The sequence below is a fragment of the Ursus maritimus genome, unplaced genomic scaffold, assembly GCF_017311325.1.
Source record: "Ursus maritimus isolate PB19 unplaced genomic scaffold, ASM1731132v1 scaffold_28, whole genome shotgun sequence".
NCBI classification, from domain to species: Eukaryota; Metazoa; Chordata; class Mammalia; order Carnivora; family Ursidae; genus Ursus; species Ursus maritimus.
The window spans coordinates 4,515,981-4,535,229 of record NW_024425341.1 but is presented as its reverse complement, the minus strand read 5'-3'; the positions used below and the strand labels follow the sequence as shown (position 1 = coordinate 4,535,229).

Below are 19,249 nucleotides of genomic sequence, written 5' to 3'. Positions count from 1 at the left end.
CAAAACAGCCGATAATAACAATTGTTATTATTTTTATTATTTATTTTTATTATTATTTATATTTTTATTTATGTTTTATTACTGTATTTGTTATTATTATTATTTTGATTCTTTTGTTTTCAATACTCCCATGAAATTCAGGAAGTATTTGTTATGGATTAAGCTCTCCTTTATTGGATTTCATAAGTCCCTTAAAAATATTCCAGTAATCCCAATTCAGCCCTCCATAGGTACTGACATGCTTTACATATCAGTATTTTGGAAACAAGCAACAAAACAAAAAAGGAAATTTATTCCTCTCAATAATTTCATGTCTTAAAAGTCAAAGCACTTGCTTTAAGATTATTATCATTTATCTACTTAATAAAAAAACTCTGTTTTAATTCTCAATACAGTGCACAAATTTCTGATTTTTGGTAGTTTGTGCCCACTTCCTACCTCTGGTAATAAGCATCAGCTTTTTTTTTTTTTTTTTGGTTTAGTCTCATTATTAGAATATATCTGGGAAAAGATAGGGAAAAAGAAAACTGAATTACATTGAAGAACAATATATATAATGTTATTTGAAAATATTCTCCTGATATACAATTTACTGTCCATTACTCTTTAGTGTCTCTTGACAAGCAATCTATAATTTTTATGACTCAATAAACCAATTATTTTCTGTATACATACTTCTGATTACAAGATAATGGTTGTGAACTTTTAAAACCACAGTTTCCAAATTTATCAATGCGAGAATTGATTTCTTTGAAACAGGCAAATGGAGCAGCTTGAGCACCTAAAAATGCAAAGATGTCTGTTAAATTATTACTTAATCCAAAGTAAATTTTTATTCATAACAAATCCAATAAACTTTTACTGCATAAACAAAATATCATGAAACAAGTCATTCTTTTCTTGTATGTGTATCCTGTGAATGCAAGTAGAAAGAAACAATTATCTAACAGAAAAAAGAAAAAAAAATTATATCTATTGTAGTAAAATTAAATTATTGTTAAAAATAATTTGCTGCCCCTCCCTCTGGGAATGCATACTGCCTCATCCAATGAATATTAGGCTTCACCTTGTAATCTGAACTTCTTAATGAAATGAGAGATTTGAAACATGTCACTTATGGGCAGAAAGTCTTGTGGGACTTGTGAATTGGAGTGTTATATTCTTGGGGCACCTGGGTGGCTCAGTCATTAAGCATCTGCCTTCGGCTCAGGGCGTGATCCCTGCATTCTGGGATCGAGCCCCACATCAGGCTCCTCTGCTTTGAGCCTGCTTCTTCCTCTCCCACTCCCCCTGCTTGTGTTCCCTCTCTCACTGGCTGTCTCTATCTCTGTCAAATAAATAAATAAAATCTTTTTTTAAAAAAGGAGTGTTATATTCTCTTTTTTTCTCTGATGGGAGATAATGTTTTAAGTAGAGGTTAATTTGTCCATCTGGGTATCATAGTCAAAGCAATATGGAATAGCAGAATAGTTGTATTGGATATATAAATCTGAGATATTTCAGGGTAGTTTCCATTTCATTAAACACATGAATTGCTACTTAAAAGTCGAGTTCTCCTGTAAGATATGCCCAAAATATGTGGCAATGTCACTGAAGCCTGGTAGTAGGTGATAAGAAAATTATCATTGGATAAAGAAGAGTAATTCATGCTATGTGAGGGTGAAACACTTGGAGAAACTCTCTTCTCAATGACTGAAAGGCAGATAATAGCCTTAATAAACTTGTTGTCTTAGGCAAAGAAGTAGGGACACCGAATCTGTCTTGGTTATTTTTGGCTGTATTTGACCATAAGGCAGAAAGTACTCAAGAAAAAGATAAACTAAACTCAGGATAGAATCGGTTATTTTAGAGGCAGTAATAAAAAAAATCAAGAAAGCCTAGAAATGTGTCCATCTTACAGGCATTGGGGTGGATAATGATGGTTGCTGGCTGATGTAAACTAGCCAAATTATTATGCTTATTTGATTATTCTGTGTCTCTTCAATGGTGGGTGCTTGTTGGTGGGTAACCTGCTAGATTAATACAAAGCTCTTCACATTATTTTTCATTTCCATGTATCTACCCACATATTTCTATCCTAGAACTCTTGCCTCTAATCTTCCAGTCCTTCCACATCCAGGCTCCCCACCAACAATCTGGCCCTTTGTCCTTGTTCATGAGTATTTTTATAACCTACCTCTGGCCAATTCTCCTTCCACAAAAAACAGATAACCAGATGGTCAGTATCTTTCAAGGCATCCTCCAAAGCGAGGTTGCACTGTGGCTACTGTTCTCCACCCCCGCCCCCACCAGACTTATAACCAGTGACTGAGCCAACACATCTATAAAGCAAGCCTAGGCTTGTTCTTCTTGTGTAACTTGGTCATGGTGAAATCCCATGTATCCATAGGTGTGAGCTGAGGGAGATGCAAAGGGGAGAAAAGTGTACTGTTCTGGATTTCCTGCTCATGGATTTTTTCTTCTGCCCTCTCTTTTTGCCTGTTCTTGAATCCAGGTGAATGAATGACTTCTATCTATCTGACCATTTAACTTAGTGTATCTGACATAATTGAGCTTAAGCTGTACAGTTCTGAACACATGGTTATTTGGTGTATGAAAATCAGATTCTTTATCTTTACCGGGGTCACTAGTGTGACTAGAGTTGTTTTGTCAAAGTGGTATGGTTCTGCAGTTTAGATGGCACAACCTTGCTCCAGAACCCTAGAGACCTGCCCTGTCATTCTCCCAAAGAGGCTTGGTATAAGCCCCACATGCTATGTTGTTTTTTTTTTTTCTCACAACCTACACTTCTGATATTATTGAGGCTACTGGGTTTTATAATTCAGAACGCAGGGCTGCTTGCATTGCAGCTTGGACATGCTGCAGAGCCCTTTTCTGTTTTTCACCTCATTCAACATTAGCAACATTTCATGTCATCTAGTAAATGAAATGAAGCAGTACTTCCTCATGTGGAATATATTGCCTCCAGATCCCAAAGAGAACTACCAGGTGTTCCTTTTTAGTTCAAGAAGATGCAAGATACATACAGTTTGCTTTTACTTTCCAGGGATGTCAGGTCATAACCTCTGATCACTGGACTCTCAAAAATTTTACTGATGACAAATTTCTAAGCATTTTGAAAGTCTGTTTCCTGCCCTTTATAACACATATGTTTTATTTAATGTTCCAGCATTCTAGTGATGCTTTGATTATCTAGCTGGATTAGAACAAAATCATTGATAGAGTATACAATGTGATATTTTCTAGGATGTCCACATCTCTACAACTACATTATGATTGAGAGCAGGAGAGTAAAAATAACTTGCAACAAAACTCAATATTAATGCCATTATACATTCTATGTGAAAGCAAACTGTTTCCAATTATTTTTTCAGATAGGAACAGAAAAGAATATATTTGTCAAATCAGTGTTTATACTCCTACCACATATCTGAGGCCATGTTAATCTGGTATAGTGGGTGCAATTATTTAATCTACTACTTGTCTCCATTTGCTATAGATTATCTTCCGATGCCATCTGGTTTCTGCAAGAATCATGTTGAGTAATTAAATGTAGATATACAGTTAACCACCTCTGGATCCTTTAGATCTTTAAAGGTAGCATTAATTTGGGGTGCCTAGGTGGCTCAGTCAGTTGAGCATCTGACTATGGTTTCAGCTCAGGTCTTGATCTCAGGATTGTGAGCTCAAAACCACGCTGGGCTCCATGCTGTGCATGAAGCCTACTTTAAAAAAATAGCATTAATTTCTAAAAAGATACAGTTACAGAGGCTTTCTCCATGGCCTTACCAAATAGGTCAAGGACATAATGATAGGATTGCACAAACTATTAATATGTCAAGCCTGATGACATATTCTAGGACTAATAGATAATTCCAAATGGATTTGTGGACATAGTGGACCCATTGTGCACTGAAAGTTATCAAGAACTCTATTCCCTAACCCCTACAAGTCCCCACTATCACAGAGACACCGTGATGACACTGGGTTTCTGGTTATCCGGGTCAATGCACACTCTTTGTCCACTAGTTTCCAAAATGCTTGGTATTTCCATTTTCCACATGAACAGATACCTAATTAAATGATTGTAGGTCCATCTGAGGATGTGCTAGAGAAATTGTTAGCACATATGCTTGCCAAGGTGTTGTGTAGTTTCCCTTCTGGGACTCTAACCCTCTCTTAAGTCAATGAGTTTTGGTTCTGAAAATTGGCTTAGATTCAGAATTTAGACATGGAATTATGACATTTATTAATGTAACTCTACTCAGTCCCCTAGTATCCATTTTTTAATTTCCTTTGATGGTACAAATTGGGTAATATTCTATTATCTATCTTCCTGATTGTCTGTGGACTAGGTATCCATGTCTGCTGCTCTGTCCCTACCACTTATTACAATAATTTTATCCATCTGGTTTCTGGAAGCCAAGCACTGGTCTCTGGCCTTGATTTTTTTGAGACCTTATCAATAATGCCCATTGCTATCAGTGAGCCTACTTCTATAATACCATCTTCTCCTATCACCCCTGGCCTCCAGAGAAGGCCATCCTGAACACTTAAAGTGATTTTGATACACCTCTCAGCACCACATTGCCTATGGCATTGGGTCTTCTTGTTGGGACTATTTGGCCTTGCACTTAAACATATATATTACAGTATATCCATTTCCCTGAGACTTTTCTTCCTTTCCTCCATTATTTCATGGCAATACCATCATTTAAATTTCACTTACAGTGAGCCATCCCATTTTTTTCCATGTCTCTGGAAACAATTCTAATAGAAATTTTTACCATCTTCTAGGATCCTAGCCAGGGTGTTAATTCCTATTATCTTGGGAGAGTGTTCCCAATACAATAAACTCTCTTATCTAATCATATGTTCCCCTATCCAATGTTATGATCAAGCCCTCTCAGAATCCAATTCCATATAAATTCCCTTGATTCTGGCAGTAAATGCCGGCTAGGACCTACAGCTCCACTGGGGTATATTTCTTTTACTCCCTTGTAAGTTCCAGCAAATTCTGGCTCTATTTTGCTGTGCCTTAACTCAATTTTCAGCTTTAGTGTCCAAGACAGGTAGGAGACAAATCCTAATGGGGATACAATTTGTGTTATGAGTGATAGACTTCCACATTATCATCAAACAATGGGAACATATTTACAGCATTCTTAATTGGGCACAGGTGGTAGTGGGAGGGACCAGAGCTGTGCCATTTTGTAAATTCAGTAGTTTCAGAAAAGTCTGGAGGCTAAAATTGGGGAGAACATATTTTCAACTGTTCCTATCCCAATTGTAGTTCTCATTCTTTTCCAGCCAGGACATTAATCATGGTAAAACAGAATTGACTGAGAATTTAACCTCCTCCGAAGTTCCTTCAACTTGATAATTAAGTCTGTCTAACCTCCCATTTTAAGAGATGAAAACCTCATTATGAGTTAACAGGGGGGCCATTCAGCATACTCTTTGATTTCAAATGAACACCTTTTTGTTATCTTTTCTTAGATCTCAATGTTGCTTAGTAATAGCCATCTAATACCCCTGTCCTTATAGTTACTATTTCCCCCATACATTTCAATTGTACCAGCTAATGGATTATCTTTTACTATCCCAGTCACTCAGTGAGGGTATTATCGGCTTTCACCAGAGATGGCATGCTCATTCACAGCTTGGCAGTAAGTAACTCAGTTTGAAAATGATCTTATAGGCTATTTTTTCACACCACTCTCAGGATCAACTGTTAATGGTTAGAACTTCCAGAAGCCAGCATCTAGATGAGGTATAATGTGAAAGCTATTTATTAGTGATTAGAACATCTGGAAGTAAGAGGCAGAAAGTAGGACAGAGCAGATAAGAAGTCAAACAGAATTTCAGGCCCAACAAAGACTTGACCAACCCTATGGGTAGCTGTCTGCCAGCATACAAATTGTGCCTGAATTGTGCCTGATTAGACCACAATGGTCAGGTCTTTATACCCCACCTCAATTAATTACTGGATTTGTGCTGTCCTGGGAAAGGTGTACTTTTGGGTGAGGTGTGCAGTTAAGACAAATCCTGGAGGAGTGAGCTGACAGCTGGAAATGATGACAGCAAGACAGTATTTTCCTTGTCCATTACACCTCATTTTTTTCCAGCATTCTATTTTCTTTCCTATAACTGTACTTAGCACAATTAAAGGTTTCATATTTCTTTTGTATTTATGTGTTTACTCTGTCTCTTGATCATAAGCTCCATAAGAACAATAGCCATGTGACAATTTTCATCTTGTTGAATATTATCAGTTCTTGTATGTGCCCTTGTCTTAAGTACAGTCTTTTGCCCTATAGTTTTTCATAACATAAGAACAAGAAAAAAGTGCCTCCTCCAGATAGGAGCGAAATAAATGAAGAAAGGAGGGATGACTGAATGAACTACATCAAAAGATCAAATTTTGACCCAGTAGGGTAAGTTTTGTGGGATACTAGAGCATATATTAGAGGAGGAAATACACATTAATGGTTAAGTCTTACCTAAACACCCTTATTTTAATTAGAACTCAAAAAGATGTCAGATGACAAGTAGCTCAATTCTGGATCAAAGATTTATTTAATGAAAAAGAAGAGTATGGCCTGGACAATCCTTAATGGATCTTATAGGGAGTATTATTTAATTTTATTTTTAAAGGATATATTAAACCTTGATCTAAAGTTACTGTAACAATGACAAATAATATTTTTTAAATGAAAGTAAACACTGAAAATGTAAAACAGCAAAGAAACAACCAAATGAAGAGTGGAATCCTGAAAATACAGCCTACAGAAAATACCACTCATCTGTGATTTGGGAGATTATAGCTCTGCAGCTCTGGTTAAATCACTTAATCTGAAACTTGTACCAAGGAAAAGATTCAAATAATTACAAAGACAATGTAGATTGCATACCATGTCATTTGGTATAAACTATAGACCTTATTACTGCTGGGCAAATAACTGAAAAGTGGTGCTTATACTACTTTTTCTCAATTAGTAAATGATTGATCTGAATACATTCCAACGAGTAATTTTGATCTACTCAAATTTCATTTAATCCATCTAAAAAAATCATATTGGGGTATTATGAATAGTTACTGCCTAAAAAGCAAACATATATGCACAACTCTTACGTGAATTGGAAAAACTGTTTCAAAAGAAAATATAAAAATGAATTTTGGTCGGTGGCCTATAACTACTGTTATCCTAGCATTTTCTCAGTTAAGAAATATGATTGTACTTGAATGAAATTCACTCTGAACTTCTTGTTTTATGCCATTAAAATTATATCATGAAGATGTGAAGCGAAAGAAATTTAAGTATATTTCTATAATTTACTGACTTGCCATTCCAATCTCTATGCAAATTATGAGTAGTAAACGTGGATTTTTCCCCGGGTTGCTAAGTACAAAAAGCAAAAATCAAACCATGAGAAGAGGAATGTACAGTATTATCCTGGAGATACTATACTGATATCCTATAAAAACATCTTTCTTAATTCAAATTTATTCTTTACTGAGCTTGTGATTCAAGTTCTTCCACTTCTAGAGTTGTGTGATATGTATTTTATCATACAGAGGAATCCAAATTTAAGGTAAAAGAAATTTATAAGAAAGAGCAATACCTTCTCCAAATATCTGGGCACATTGGTTATCAGCAGTTTGGCATCGTCCATTATAACAATACGCAGTTCCCAACCTGCACAACATGCCATTGGATGCATAAGTGTCAGGAACACAATTACTAGATGTTCCATTGCAATATTCTGTAAAATCACATTCTTGATCAATACTCTTTCTACATGGAGTGCCTGCTACAGATATCTAGGAGGAAAAAGAAAGAGAAAATCATGTTCTTGTGAATGACTATTCTTACTTAGTGAAGAGATTTATCAAATAAAATATGCCTAATTATTGATATTTGGGGGAATCATAGAATTCCCGAGTTTGTGAGTTTTCTGAAAGAAATCTCAGGTACAGTATTCATTATGAAGCCTGAAGCCATAAAGAAGTCTGTCTCAGATATAAAAGGATCCCTTCTGACAGAGGGTTTACAACTGTTCTGTGGTCTGCATTGGGAGGCCATCTGACTCCATCTGCATTTGGAGGGTAACACATACCTAGTCCTCAAAATTGGAGGACCAATGCCTCTACCTTTTTGTTCTTGAAGTGACCAAAAGCCAAACTGCCTGGTTTCAATTTCTTGCTTGGATTTTCACTAGCTTATTTATCTGGATGAGATACATAATCTCTCTCATTTGCAGTTGCTTCATTTGTAAACTCAGGATAATAATCATTCTCTCACAAAGTTGTTGTTAGTATTAAACCGAGTTAAACTGGATTATTTGTTTTTTTGGGTGTTGAGTTTGATATATTCATTATAGATTTTGGATACTACCCTTTATCAGATATGTCATTTGCAAATATCTTCTCCCATTCTGTAGATTTCCTTTTAGTTTTGTTGTTTCCTTTGCTGTGCAGAAGGTTTTATCTTGATGAAGTCCCAATAGTTCATTTTTGCTTTTGTTTCCCTTGTCTTTGGTGACATGTCTAGTAAGAATTTGCTATGGCCAAAGTCAAAGAACTTTCTGCTTGTGTCCTCCTCTAGGATTCTGATAGTTTCCTGTCTCACATTTAAGTCTTTTACCCATTTTGAATTTATATGTGTATGGTGTAAGAAAGTGGTCCAGTTTCATTCTTCCACATGTTGCTGTCAGTTTTCCCAACATCATTTGTTGAACAGACTGTCTTTTTTCCATTGGATATTCTTTCCTGCTTTGTCAAAGATTAGTTGACCATATAGCTATAGGTCCACCCTGGGTTTTCTATTCTGTTCCATTGATCTATGTGTGTTTGTGCCAGTACCATACTGTCTTGATGACTACAGCTCTGTAATATACCTTGAAGTCTGGAATCATGACGCCTCCAGCTTTGCTTTTCTTTTTCAGAGTTGCTTTGGATATTTAGGGTCTTTTGTGGATTCTTACAAATTTTAGGATTGTTTGATCTAGCTCTGTGAAAAATGTTGTTGGTATTTTGATAGGGATAGCATTAAATGAGTAGATTGCTTTGGGTAGTGTAAACATTTTAACAATGTTTGTTCTTCCAGTGCATGAGCATGGAATGTTTTTCCCCCCATTTATTTGTATCCTCTTCAATTTCTTTCACCAGTTTTCTATAGTTTTCAGAGTACAGACCTTTTACCTCTTTGGTTAGGTTTATTCCTAGATATCTTATGGTTTTTAGTGCAATTGTAAATGGGATTGATTCCTTGATTTCTCTTTCTGCTGCTTCATTATTGGTGTATAGAAATGCAACAGATTTCTGTACATTGATTTTATATCCTGTGACTTTGCTGAATTCATATACTAGTTTTAACAATTTTTTTGGTGGAGTCTTTTGGGTTTTCTACACAGAGTATCACATCTCTGCAAATAGTGAAAGCCATACTTCTTCCTTGCCTAATTGGGTGTCTTTTGTTTTTGTTGTCTGACTGCTGAGGCTAAGACTTCCAGTACTATATTAAATAGTAATGGTGAGAGTGGACATCCCTGGCTTGTTCCTGACTGTAAAGGAAAAGCTCTCAGTTTTTCCCCATTGAGGATGGTATTAGCTGTGGGTCTTTTGTACATGGCCTTTATGTTGTTGAGGTATGTTTCATCAAATAATCTAGCTAAGAAATGGGAAGAAGACATGAACAGACATTTTTCCGAAGAAGACATCCAGATGGCTAAGAGACACATGAAAAGATGTTCAACATCACTCATCATTAGGGAGGTACAATCAAAACCACAATGAGATATGACCTCACACCCATCAGAATGGCTAAAATTAACAAGCCAGGAAACAACAGGTGTTGGCAAGGATGTGAGGAAAGGGAAACCCTCTTGTACTGTTGGGAATGCAAACTGGTGCAGCTACTCTGGAAAACAGTATAGAAGTTCATCAGAAAGTTAAAAATAGAACTACCCTATGATTCCACAATTGCACTGCTAGGTATTTACACAAAAGATTCAAAAATACAGATTTGAAGGGGTACAAGCACCCCAATATTTATAGTAGCATTATCAACAATAACCAAACTATGGAAATAGCCCAAATGTCCATCAACTGATGAATGCCTAAAGAATATGTGGTGTGTGTGTGTGTGTGTGTGTGTGTATATATACACACACATATATATATTAGGATATTACTCAACCATCAAAAAGAATGAAATCTTGTTATTTGCAATGACATGGATGGAGCTAGAATGTATTATGCTAAGGGAAATAAGTCAGAAAAAGACAAATATCATATGATTTCACTCATATGTGGAATTTAAGAAACAAAACATGAACCTATCAGAGGGGTAAAAAGGAGAGAGAGAGGGGAAACAAACCATAAGATACTCTTAATAATAGAGAACAAACAAACTGAGGGTTGATGGAGGGATGTGGAGGGGGATGGGTTAGATGGGTGACAGGTATTAAGAAGGGCACTTGTTATAATGAGCACTGGGTTTTGTATGTGAGTGGGGAACCACTGACTTACTTCTACACCTGAAACTAATATTGCACCAATATTGTATTTTAACTAACTATAATTTAAATAAAAATTTGAAAAAAAAACCTGAGTTAAAGTAAAAAGTACTTCATGTTTACACATGGTAAACAATGTATGTAATAGCTATCAACATCATTATATGTATTATTATCTGAAAGTAGAAAGGTCTCCTTGCATAGCTCAGATAAAGATTACAGTTATTGTCAAATTTATGTGGCCTGTGAAATACTTTATCTATTGCCTTTCATAGGGAATTTTACCCCTTTCCCCCCTACACACACTCTACAATTCTGTTTATTATTTTTTTATAATAATATATTTTTATTATATTATGTTAGTCACCATACAGTACATCCCCGGTTTCCGATGTAAAGTTCGATGATTCATTAGTTGCGTATAACACCCAGTGCACCATGCAATACGTGCCCTCCTTACTACCCATCACCAGCCTATCCCATTCCCCCACCCCTCCCCTCTGAAGCCCTCAGTTTGTTCCTCAGAGTCCATAGTCTCTCATGCTTCTGTTTAATTGAATTAATACTTAATAGACTGAGACCAAAACGAGTAACAAATGAATGGTGTCTTAAAAGTGATGAAAAAATTTTAAAAAACCAACAAATTATTTCAACCTAAAATCTTACACCTACAAAATCTATATTTTAAAAATTAATGAGAAATAAAGACTTTCTTTTTTTAATAATAATTTTAAATTGTGTTATGTTAGTCACCATACAGTACATCCTTAGTTTTTGATGTAAAGTTCCATGATTCATTATTTGAGTATAACACCCAGTGCTCCATGCAATATGTGCCCTCCTTAATACCCAGTACTGGTCTATCCCAATCCCCCACCCGCCTCCCTTCTGAAGCCCTCGGTTTGTTTCCCAGAGTCCATAGTCTCTCGTGGTTCATTCTCCCTTCTGTTTACCTCCTCCTTCTTTCTTCCCTTCCTTCTCCTACAGATCTCCCTGCTATTTCTTATGTTCCATAAATGAGTGAAACGATATGATAATTGTCTTGACTTATTTCACTTAGCATAATCTTCTCCAGTCCTGTCCATGATGCTGCAAATGTTGGGTAATCATTCTTTCTGATGGCTGAGTAATATTCCACTGTATATATATATATACAGTACATCCCTAGATTTGATGTAAAGTTCCATGATTCATTACTTGCATATAACACCCAGTGCACCATGAAAGATGTGCCCTCCTTAATACCCATCACCAGCCTATCCCATCCCTCCCCCCGAAGCTCTCAGTTTGTTTCCCAGAGTCCATAGTCTCTCGTGCATCATTCCCCCTTCTGTTTAGCCCCCCTTCTTTCTTCCCTTTCTTCTCCTACCAATCTTCCTACTTCTTATGTTCCATAAATGAGTGAAACCTTATGATAATCAGCTTTCTCTGCTTGACTTATTTTGCTTAGCATTATCTCCTCCAGTCCCGTCCATGTTGCAGCAAAAGTTGAGAAATCATTCCTTTTGATGGCTGTGTAATATTCCGTTGTATATATGGACTACATCTTAATCCAACCATCTGTTGAAGGGCATCTCGGCTCCTTCCATGATTTAGCTATTGTGGACAATTGCTGCTATGAACATTGGGGTGCATATGGCCCTTCTCTTCACTATGTCTGTATCTTTGGGGTAAATACCCAGTAGTGCAATGGCTGGATCATACGGTAGCTCAATTTTTAACTTTTTAAGGGACCTCCACACTGTTTTCCAAAGTGGCTGTACCAACTTGCATTCCCACCAACAGTGTAAGAGGGAATCCCCTTTCTCCACATCCTCTCCAACATTTGTTGTTTCTTGCCTTGTCAATATTTGCCATTCTAACTGGCGTGAGGTGGTATCTCAATGTGGTTTTGATTTGAATTTCCTTGATGGCTAGATGCTGAACATTTTTTCATGTGTCTGTTAGCCATTTGTATGTCTTCATTGGAAAAGTGTCTGTTCATATCTTCTGCCCATTTTTTGATTTGATTATTCATTTCTCATGTATTGAGTTTGAGCAGTTCTTTGTAGATCTTTGATACCAGTCTTTTATCTGTAGTGTCATTTGCAAATATCTTCTCCCATTCCGTGGGCTGCCTCTTAGTTTTTTTTACTGTTTCCTTGGCTGTGCAGAAGCTTTTTATCTTAAGTCCCACAAGTTCATTTTTTTGTTGTTGTTGTTTCTCCTGCCTTTGGAGATGTGTCATGAAAAAAGTTGTTGTGGCCGATGTCAAAGGGGTTACAGCCTATATTCTCCTCTAGGATTTTGATGGATTCCTGTCTCACATTGAGGTCTTTCATCAATTTGGAGTTTATCCTTGTGTATGGTGTGAGAGAGTGGTCAAGTTTCATTCTTTTGCATGTAGCTGTCCAATTTTCCCAGCACCATTTATTGAAGAGACTGTCCTTTTTCCACTGGATGTTTTTTCCTGCTTTGTCAAAGATTAGCTGCCCATAGAGCCGAGGGTCCATTTCTGGAGTCTGTATTCTGTCCCACTGGTCTATGTGTCTGTTTTTGTGCCAGTACCATCCTGTCTTTGTGATCACAGCTTTGTAGTATAGCTTGAAATCAGGCAATATGATGCCCCCAGCTTTGTTTTTCCTTTTCAACAATTTCTTGGCGATTTGGGGCCTTTTCTGGTTCCACACAAATTTAAGGGCCGTTTGTTCCAATTCTTTGAAAAATGTCATTGGTATTTTGATCTGGATAGCACTGAAAGTGTAGGTTGCTCTGGATAGCATAGACATTTTAACAATGTTTATTCTTCTGATCCATGCACATGGAATGTTTTTTCCATCTTTTTGTGTCTTCTTCAGTGTCTTTCAAGAGTGATCTGTAGTTTCTAGAATATAGATCCTTTACCTATCTCTGGTTAAGTTAATTCTAAGATATCATATGATTTTTGGTGCTATTATAAATGGAATTGATTCTCTAATTTCTCTTTCTTCAGTCTCATTGTTTGTGTATAGAAATGCACCTGATTTCTGAGCATTGATTTTGTATCCTGCCACATTACTGAATTGCTCTATAAGTTCTAGTAATTTGGGGGTGGAGTCTTTTGGGTTTTCCATATAGAGTATCATGTCATCTGTGAAGTGAGACAGTTTGACTTCTTCTTTGCCAATTTGAATACCTTTTATCACTTTTTGTTGTCTGATTGCAGTTGCCAGGACTTCTAGTACTATGTTGAATAAGAATGATGATTCTTGTCATGCTCCTGATCTTAAGGGAAAGGCTTTCAGCTTTTCCCCACTGAGTAGGATATTCACCGTAGGCTTTTTGTAGATAGTTTTTATGAAATTGAGGAATGTACCCTCTATCCCTACACTCTGAAGGGTTTTAATCAGGAAAGGATGCTGTATTTTGTCAAATGCTTTTTCTGCATCAATTGAGAGGATCGTATGGTTCTTGACTCTTTTCTTGTTGATGTGATCTATCACACTCATCTATTTGTAAATGTTGCATCCCAGGGATGAATCCCACTTGGTTGTGATGGATAATCCTTTTAATGTACTGTTGGATCCTATTAGCTAGGATCTTGTTGAGAATTTTGGCGTCCATCAGTCTGTAATTCTCCTTTTTGAGGGGGTCTTTGATTGGTTTGGGTAATACTGGCCTGATAGAATGAGTTTGGTAGTTTTCCTTGTTTCTATTTTTTGAAACAGCTTTAGGAGAATAGGTATTATTTCTTCTTTGAATGTTTGGTAGAATTCCCCGGGGAATCCGTCAGACCCTGGACTCTGGTTTTTGGGGAGGTTTTTGATCACTGCTTCAATCTCTTCATAATTAATCGGTCTGTTTAAATAATCAAATTCTTCCTGTTTCAGTCTTGGTCATTTATAGGTTTCCATGAAGGCATCCATTTCTTCCAGGTTGTTTAATTTATTGGCATAAAGTTGTTGATAGAAGTTTCTAATGATCCTTCCTATTTCATTCGTGTTGGTCGTAATCTCTCCCCTTTCATTCATAATTTAAATAAAGACTTTCTTAAGGCAAATAATAACTGAGGGAATTCATTTTCAGCAGACCTAAATTACAAGAAATCATAAAGGGTGGTCTTCAGGCACAAAAAATATGGTAATAAACAGAAATCTAAAATACAAAAGGAAATTAAGAGTAAAAAATGGAATAATTATTTTTCATTATGAAATTAATTTTCCCTTATTTTACTTTTCTGAAAGATAAAAACTATATAAAGCAAAAATATATTTTGCATTTCTAGTACATGAGAGTGTCCTATTATAAGACCCATTAACTCCATGTGAAGTGGTATATTTATGAAATCAGACTCTGATTAATCAAAGATTTGTAAACTATGGGACAACCAGCAAAATGACTTTTAAAGTGTAAATAAAAACCAATAGCAAAAATAAAACGAAGCTATGTGTTGTATACTTTTAGAGTTTATATTTCATTTTCAGAGCAACGGTAGGTCTTATAAAAGGCTGGTAGGAATTGACACTAGTGTACCTACTTTAGAAAACAGGTCTCTGGTTTCTTATAAAGTTCCATATACATTTAACATATGAACCAACGATCTTATAAATGAAATAAAACTATGCTCATACAAAATATGCTTAGGAATATTATTTACAGCAGCTGTATTTTTATCACCAAAACGTGAAAATGACTGAAATGTTCCTCGACCAGAGGTTGTATTAACAGACTCTGTTACAACCTTATGATACCTGCAATACTTTCAGCAATAAAAAAGGAATGAGCTCTATGGCCAATTAACCCAGATCAAAGACTCTTCCAGAAGGAACAGTCAGCTGGAGAGAGAATGTCCCTGCTTCTGTAGACGCCAAAGCCCTCAGTCAATGTGATCTTGAAGTACAACCCAGGCATTGCCTCAGCTTTGGTGTAGATGCTCAGCTGGCTTCACCAATCTCTGGGGCAAGTCTGATAAGAAAACAGGCTTACACACCTGTGCTTTGCCTGATATTGTGGTGTCGTTCCTGATATATTATCAAAAGGTAACCTTCTTTTCTTCATTTTTAATTGTGGTAAAATACACATTTACTGTATCAATCATAAAGTGTATAGTTCACAGTAGGCACTTTGCTTTTGCTTTTTTTTTTCTTAAAAAGCTAATTTAAATACTAAATTATGTCAGTTATTTGGAAATAGGTCAACTTATAACAAAACTTTGATATGGATACAATGGTCTTTTTTTTTTCTTCTTTAAAGGCTTTATAAAATAGTGTTGACATCTGATCTCTAATTTAAAGTGCATTAGAATTGTTTTGTTTAGGGGTGCCTGGGTGGCACAGTCGTTAAGCGCCTGCCTTCCGCTCAGGGCATGATCCCGGCGTTAGGGGATCGAGCCCCACATCAGGCTCCTCCGCTATGAGCCTGCTTCTTCCTCTCCCACTCCCCCTGCTTGTGTTCCCTCTCTCACTGGCTGTCTCTATCTCTGTCGAATAAATAAAATCTTAAAAAAAAAAAAAGAAAAGAATTGTTTTGTTTTTGGGAAACCCAATTGGCTCCTACCTTAATCAATAGTTCTATTAATAAGAAAACCTTTTAAAATTTGCATTTTGTAGTTCTTTCTGCTAAATTGTTTGTTATTAGCACTGAGATAAAATACAATTCCAAAAAATTTCTCTTTTGTATGAAGACTTTGTACCATATGTGTTTTAGTGATGAGGAGAGAATCAAAAAGGATTTAGGTGTTTAAAGGAGCTGCTTTTAATTAGGACCTTGGATTCTGTAAGGAAAGTCACTTCGGTTTTGACCCTTTTCTCCACAAGCAAGCACCTGGATGCCCGGAGCTGCATACCATTCCTCATGCCCTTTCCTCTTAACTGTCAGAGGTGCTTGCCACTGGCTCTGCCTTGGATTGTACTCTGACATGCCTAATAGTGAGGTTAGCTGTGGCTGTTGCACATACATTTGTGAGTTAACCACTATTTGAATGATGCTGCTTTTTAGAGTTTTTTTTTTTTTAATTCAATAGATTTTTGAAGTTTCAGGTAACTGGAAAATTTTCAACTCTTGCAGGATTTTTTTTTAAGATTTTTAAATTTATTTATTTGAGAGAGAGAGAGAGCAGAGCAAGCGAGAACACGGGTAGGGGGAGAGGAGCAGAGGGAGAGGGAGAAGCAGTCTGTCTGCTGAGCAGGGAGCCCGATGTAGGGCTCGAGCCTAGGACCCTGGGATCGTGACCTGAACCGAAGGCAGATGCTTAACCAAACAGCCACCCAGGCGTCCCTCAACTTTTGCATTTAAAAGTACTGTATGGTGACTAATATAACAAAATAAAAATTATATATAAAAAAAGTAATACTTAAAAAAAAGTGTTTTGGAAATGCTGAAACAAAGTGAAAACATACAAAACTGATCATTTTTGCTTTGCAAAATTATACACAGGTGTTTACTACTTATTCTGTAATCCTCACTGTCTATACAACTTCAGTAACACTTAAACTTGTATTTTTTTTTAAAATCACTGTAGGGATTCTGCCGTGTCTTTGTACATTCTAACCAAGTTATATGGAATGTTTGTGAGTTAGTTTCTATACCATCAAAATGTACTGCCACTAAAGACTGTAAAGAGAGAGCACACTTTTTTGGAGGGTTGAGACAAATAGTTTAAAATTTTTCATAATTTGTGAGTAATAAAAAGCCAGTTTGTATAATTTTTTAAGAATTCCACAAACACTCTCCAGAAACGATCTTTATCCCTTCTCTTTGGTTAATATCTGACACTGTTATTTTTAAGATTACCAGGTGGATGACTACTTTATGATACTGTATTACTATATGATACTGTATTTTATTTGTGTTTACCTTAATGACTGCACATGAAGTACACATATTGAACAATTCTACTTTCATTGTTATAAATTGCCTGAGCATCCCTTTTGCCTGTGTGTGTGTGTGAGAGTGTGTGTGTGTGTGTGTGAGTGTGTGTGATTTGCCTTTTATTTATCAACGTCTGAGAGTTCTTTGCATATTCTGTATGGTATACATTCTGTCTGCTACACAATTTTTCCATGGTCATTTGCCATTTATTTGATTTCACAATTTCCTTGAAGATTGATACTATTTTGATATAGTACTGTATATGTTTACTCTTTCTTTACCTGATAATTTAGAAGATGGTAAACTGTGGTTGGAACACAGCAGAATAATCAGTGCCCACCTGCAGTGCGTTCTTTAATTCATAGTAGTTTTCCTTTTTACTTGTGGTTGTTTCTATGGACTCCCCATTTCGTTACACTGAATTACTTCTATATTCTTTTTATCTACTCCACAATGGTTTAATTAATATAGACATCTATGATCACAGTTTAATTTCCACTTTATAAATGTTGGAAACTTACCTCACAGTCTGATGTACAGCATGGTCCAGAACCACATCTTGCTGAGCCTTTCAGTTTACATGTATTAAAATCGCAGCACTTCTTAAACTGACATTCCTAAAATTTCATAAGAAATATCATTGTAGTTCAGCCACTTAGCTCTTATATATTAATCTTAGCTTCTATTGATACACTTTCCTGTTCAACTTTTCAATTATACAATATATTCAGTGAAGTTTTGTTATTTTATTATTTCTAGAATGTCCAAAAGAACATATAGGAACTAAATAACATCTAAAATAGCAGTTGATCAGTAACATTTATTACTTAAAATTATTGGTAATTAATTCATAAACTACCAACATGGAAATATATTTTTGAGGAAGAAAAGTGAGTTTCCAAGAGAAAACCTTCCCCAATTGTCTTCTTAGTGATTTGTTTTTTCAGGTTTCATTTGTGAATAAAGTTAAAGTAGAGTTAGGCAATAATTACAATTAAAATACATTTAGTTTAATAATCATGTCATGTTTTACTATAATGAAACTAACAAAAATATGTTAATAAATATATGTATTTTACTTTTAAATTTTTAAAATATTTCTTTTTTCTTAATTTTTTAAAGATTTATTTATTTGACAGAGAGAGAGAGAGACAGTGAGCAAGAGAAGGAGCACAAGCAGGGGGATGATCAGGAAGAGGGAGAAGCAGACACCCCACTGAGCAAGGAGCCCTATGCGGGGCTTCATCCCAGGACCCTGAGATCATGACCTGAGCTGAAGGCAGATGCTTAACGGACTGATCCACTCAGGGGCCCCTATGTATTTTTTTTTTAAGATTTTATTTATTTATTTGACAGAGAGAGACAGCCAGCGAAAGAAGGAACACAAGCAGGGGGAGTGGGAGTGGAAGAAGCAGGCTCCCAGTGGAGGAGCCCGATGTGGGGCTCGATCCCACAACGCCGGGATCACGCCCTGAGCTGAAGGCAGACGCTTAACCGCTGCGCTACCCAAGCACCCTTAGGGCCCCAATGTATTTTTACAAGGTAAATGGCAGTCAACAGTTAGTCAAATGAGGTAATAATTTAAATAATAAACTAAATATTGTTTCCATGTAAATAAATTACATTTATATAATTCTTTAGTATTTTTATATTCTTAACACTTTTTAAAACTCAAACATTTTCTATTTACTCAAAAAACTAGTTTCAAAGATCTTGTCCCTTAGCATAAAGGTACGATTCTTCTTGATTTCTAATTTTCTATTTGTTTCTGCTTTTTCATGTCTTTATGTCAATAGCTATGTATTTATAAATATTTCCATCCTAGAAATAACATAGAAAATATAGAGTAAAAGTTGAAGTTGTTGCTATACTTCCTAGATTCTCCAGGGATAACTTCAAT

The 19,249-nt window shown here is 36.0% G+C and overlaps 1 protein-coding gene across 1 annotated transcript in view; it reads right to left on the bottom strand.

The window, feature by feature from the left end:
* Nucleotides 1-19,249, bottom strand: part of ADAM18 (ADAM metallopeptidase domain 18) — a 181,619-nt gene that overhangs the window by 78,889 nt on the left and 83,481 nt on the right. Inside the window, exons 13-15 of the mRNA XM_040643231.1 lie at nt 17,871-17,966; nt 7,627-7,825; nt 676-781 (exon numbers count right to left, since the gene is read on the bottom strand). Coding sequence (XP_040499165.1) covers nt 676-781; nt 7,627-7,825; nt 17,871-17,966 — 401 coding nt within the window. The remainder of the gene's footprint in view (nt 1-675; nt 782-7,626; nt 7,826-17,870; nt 17,967-19,249) is intronic.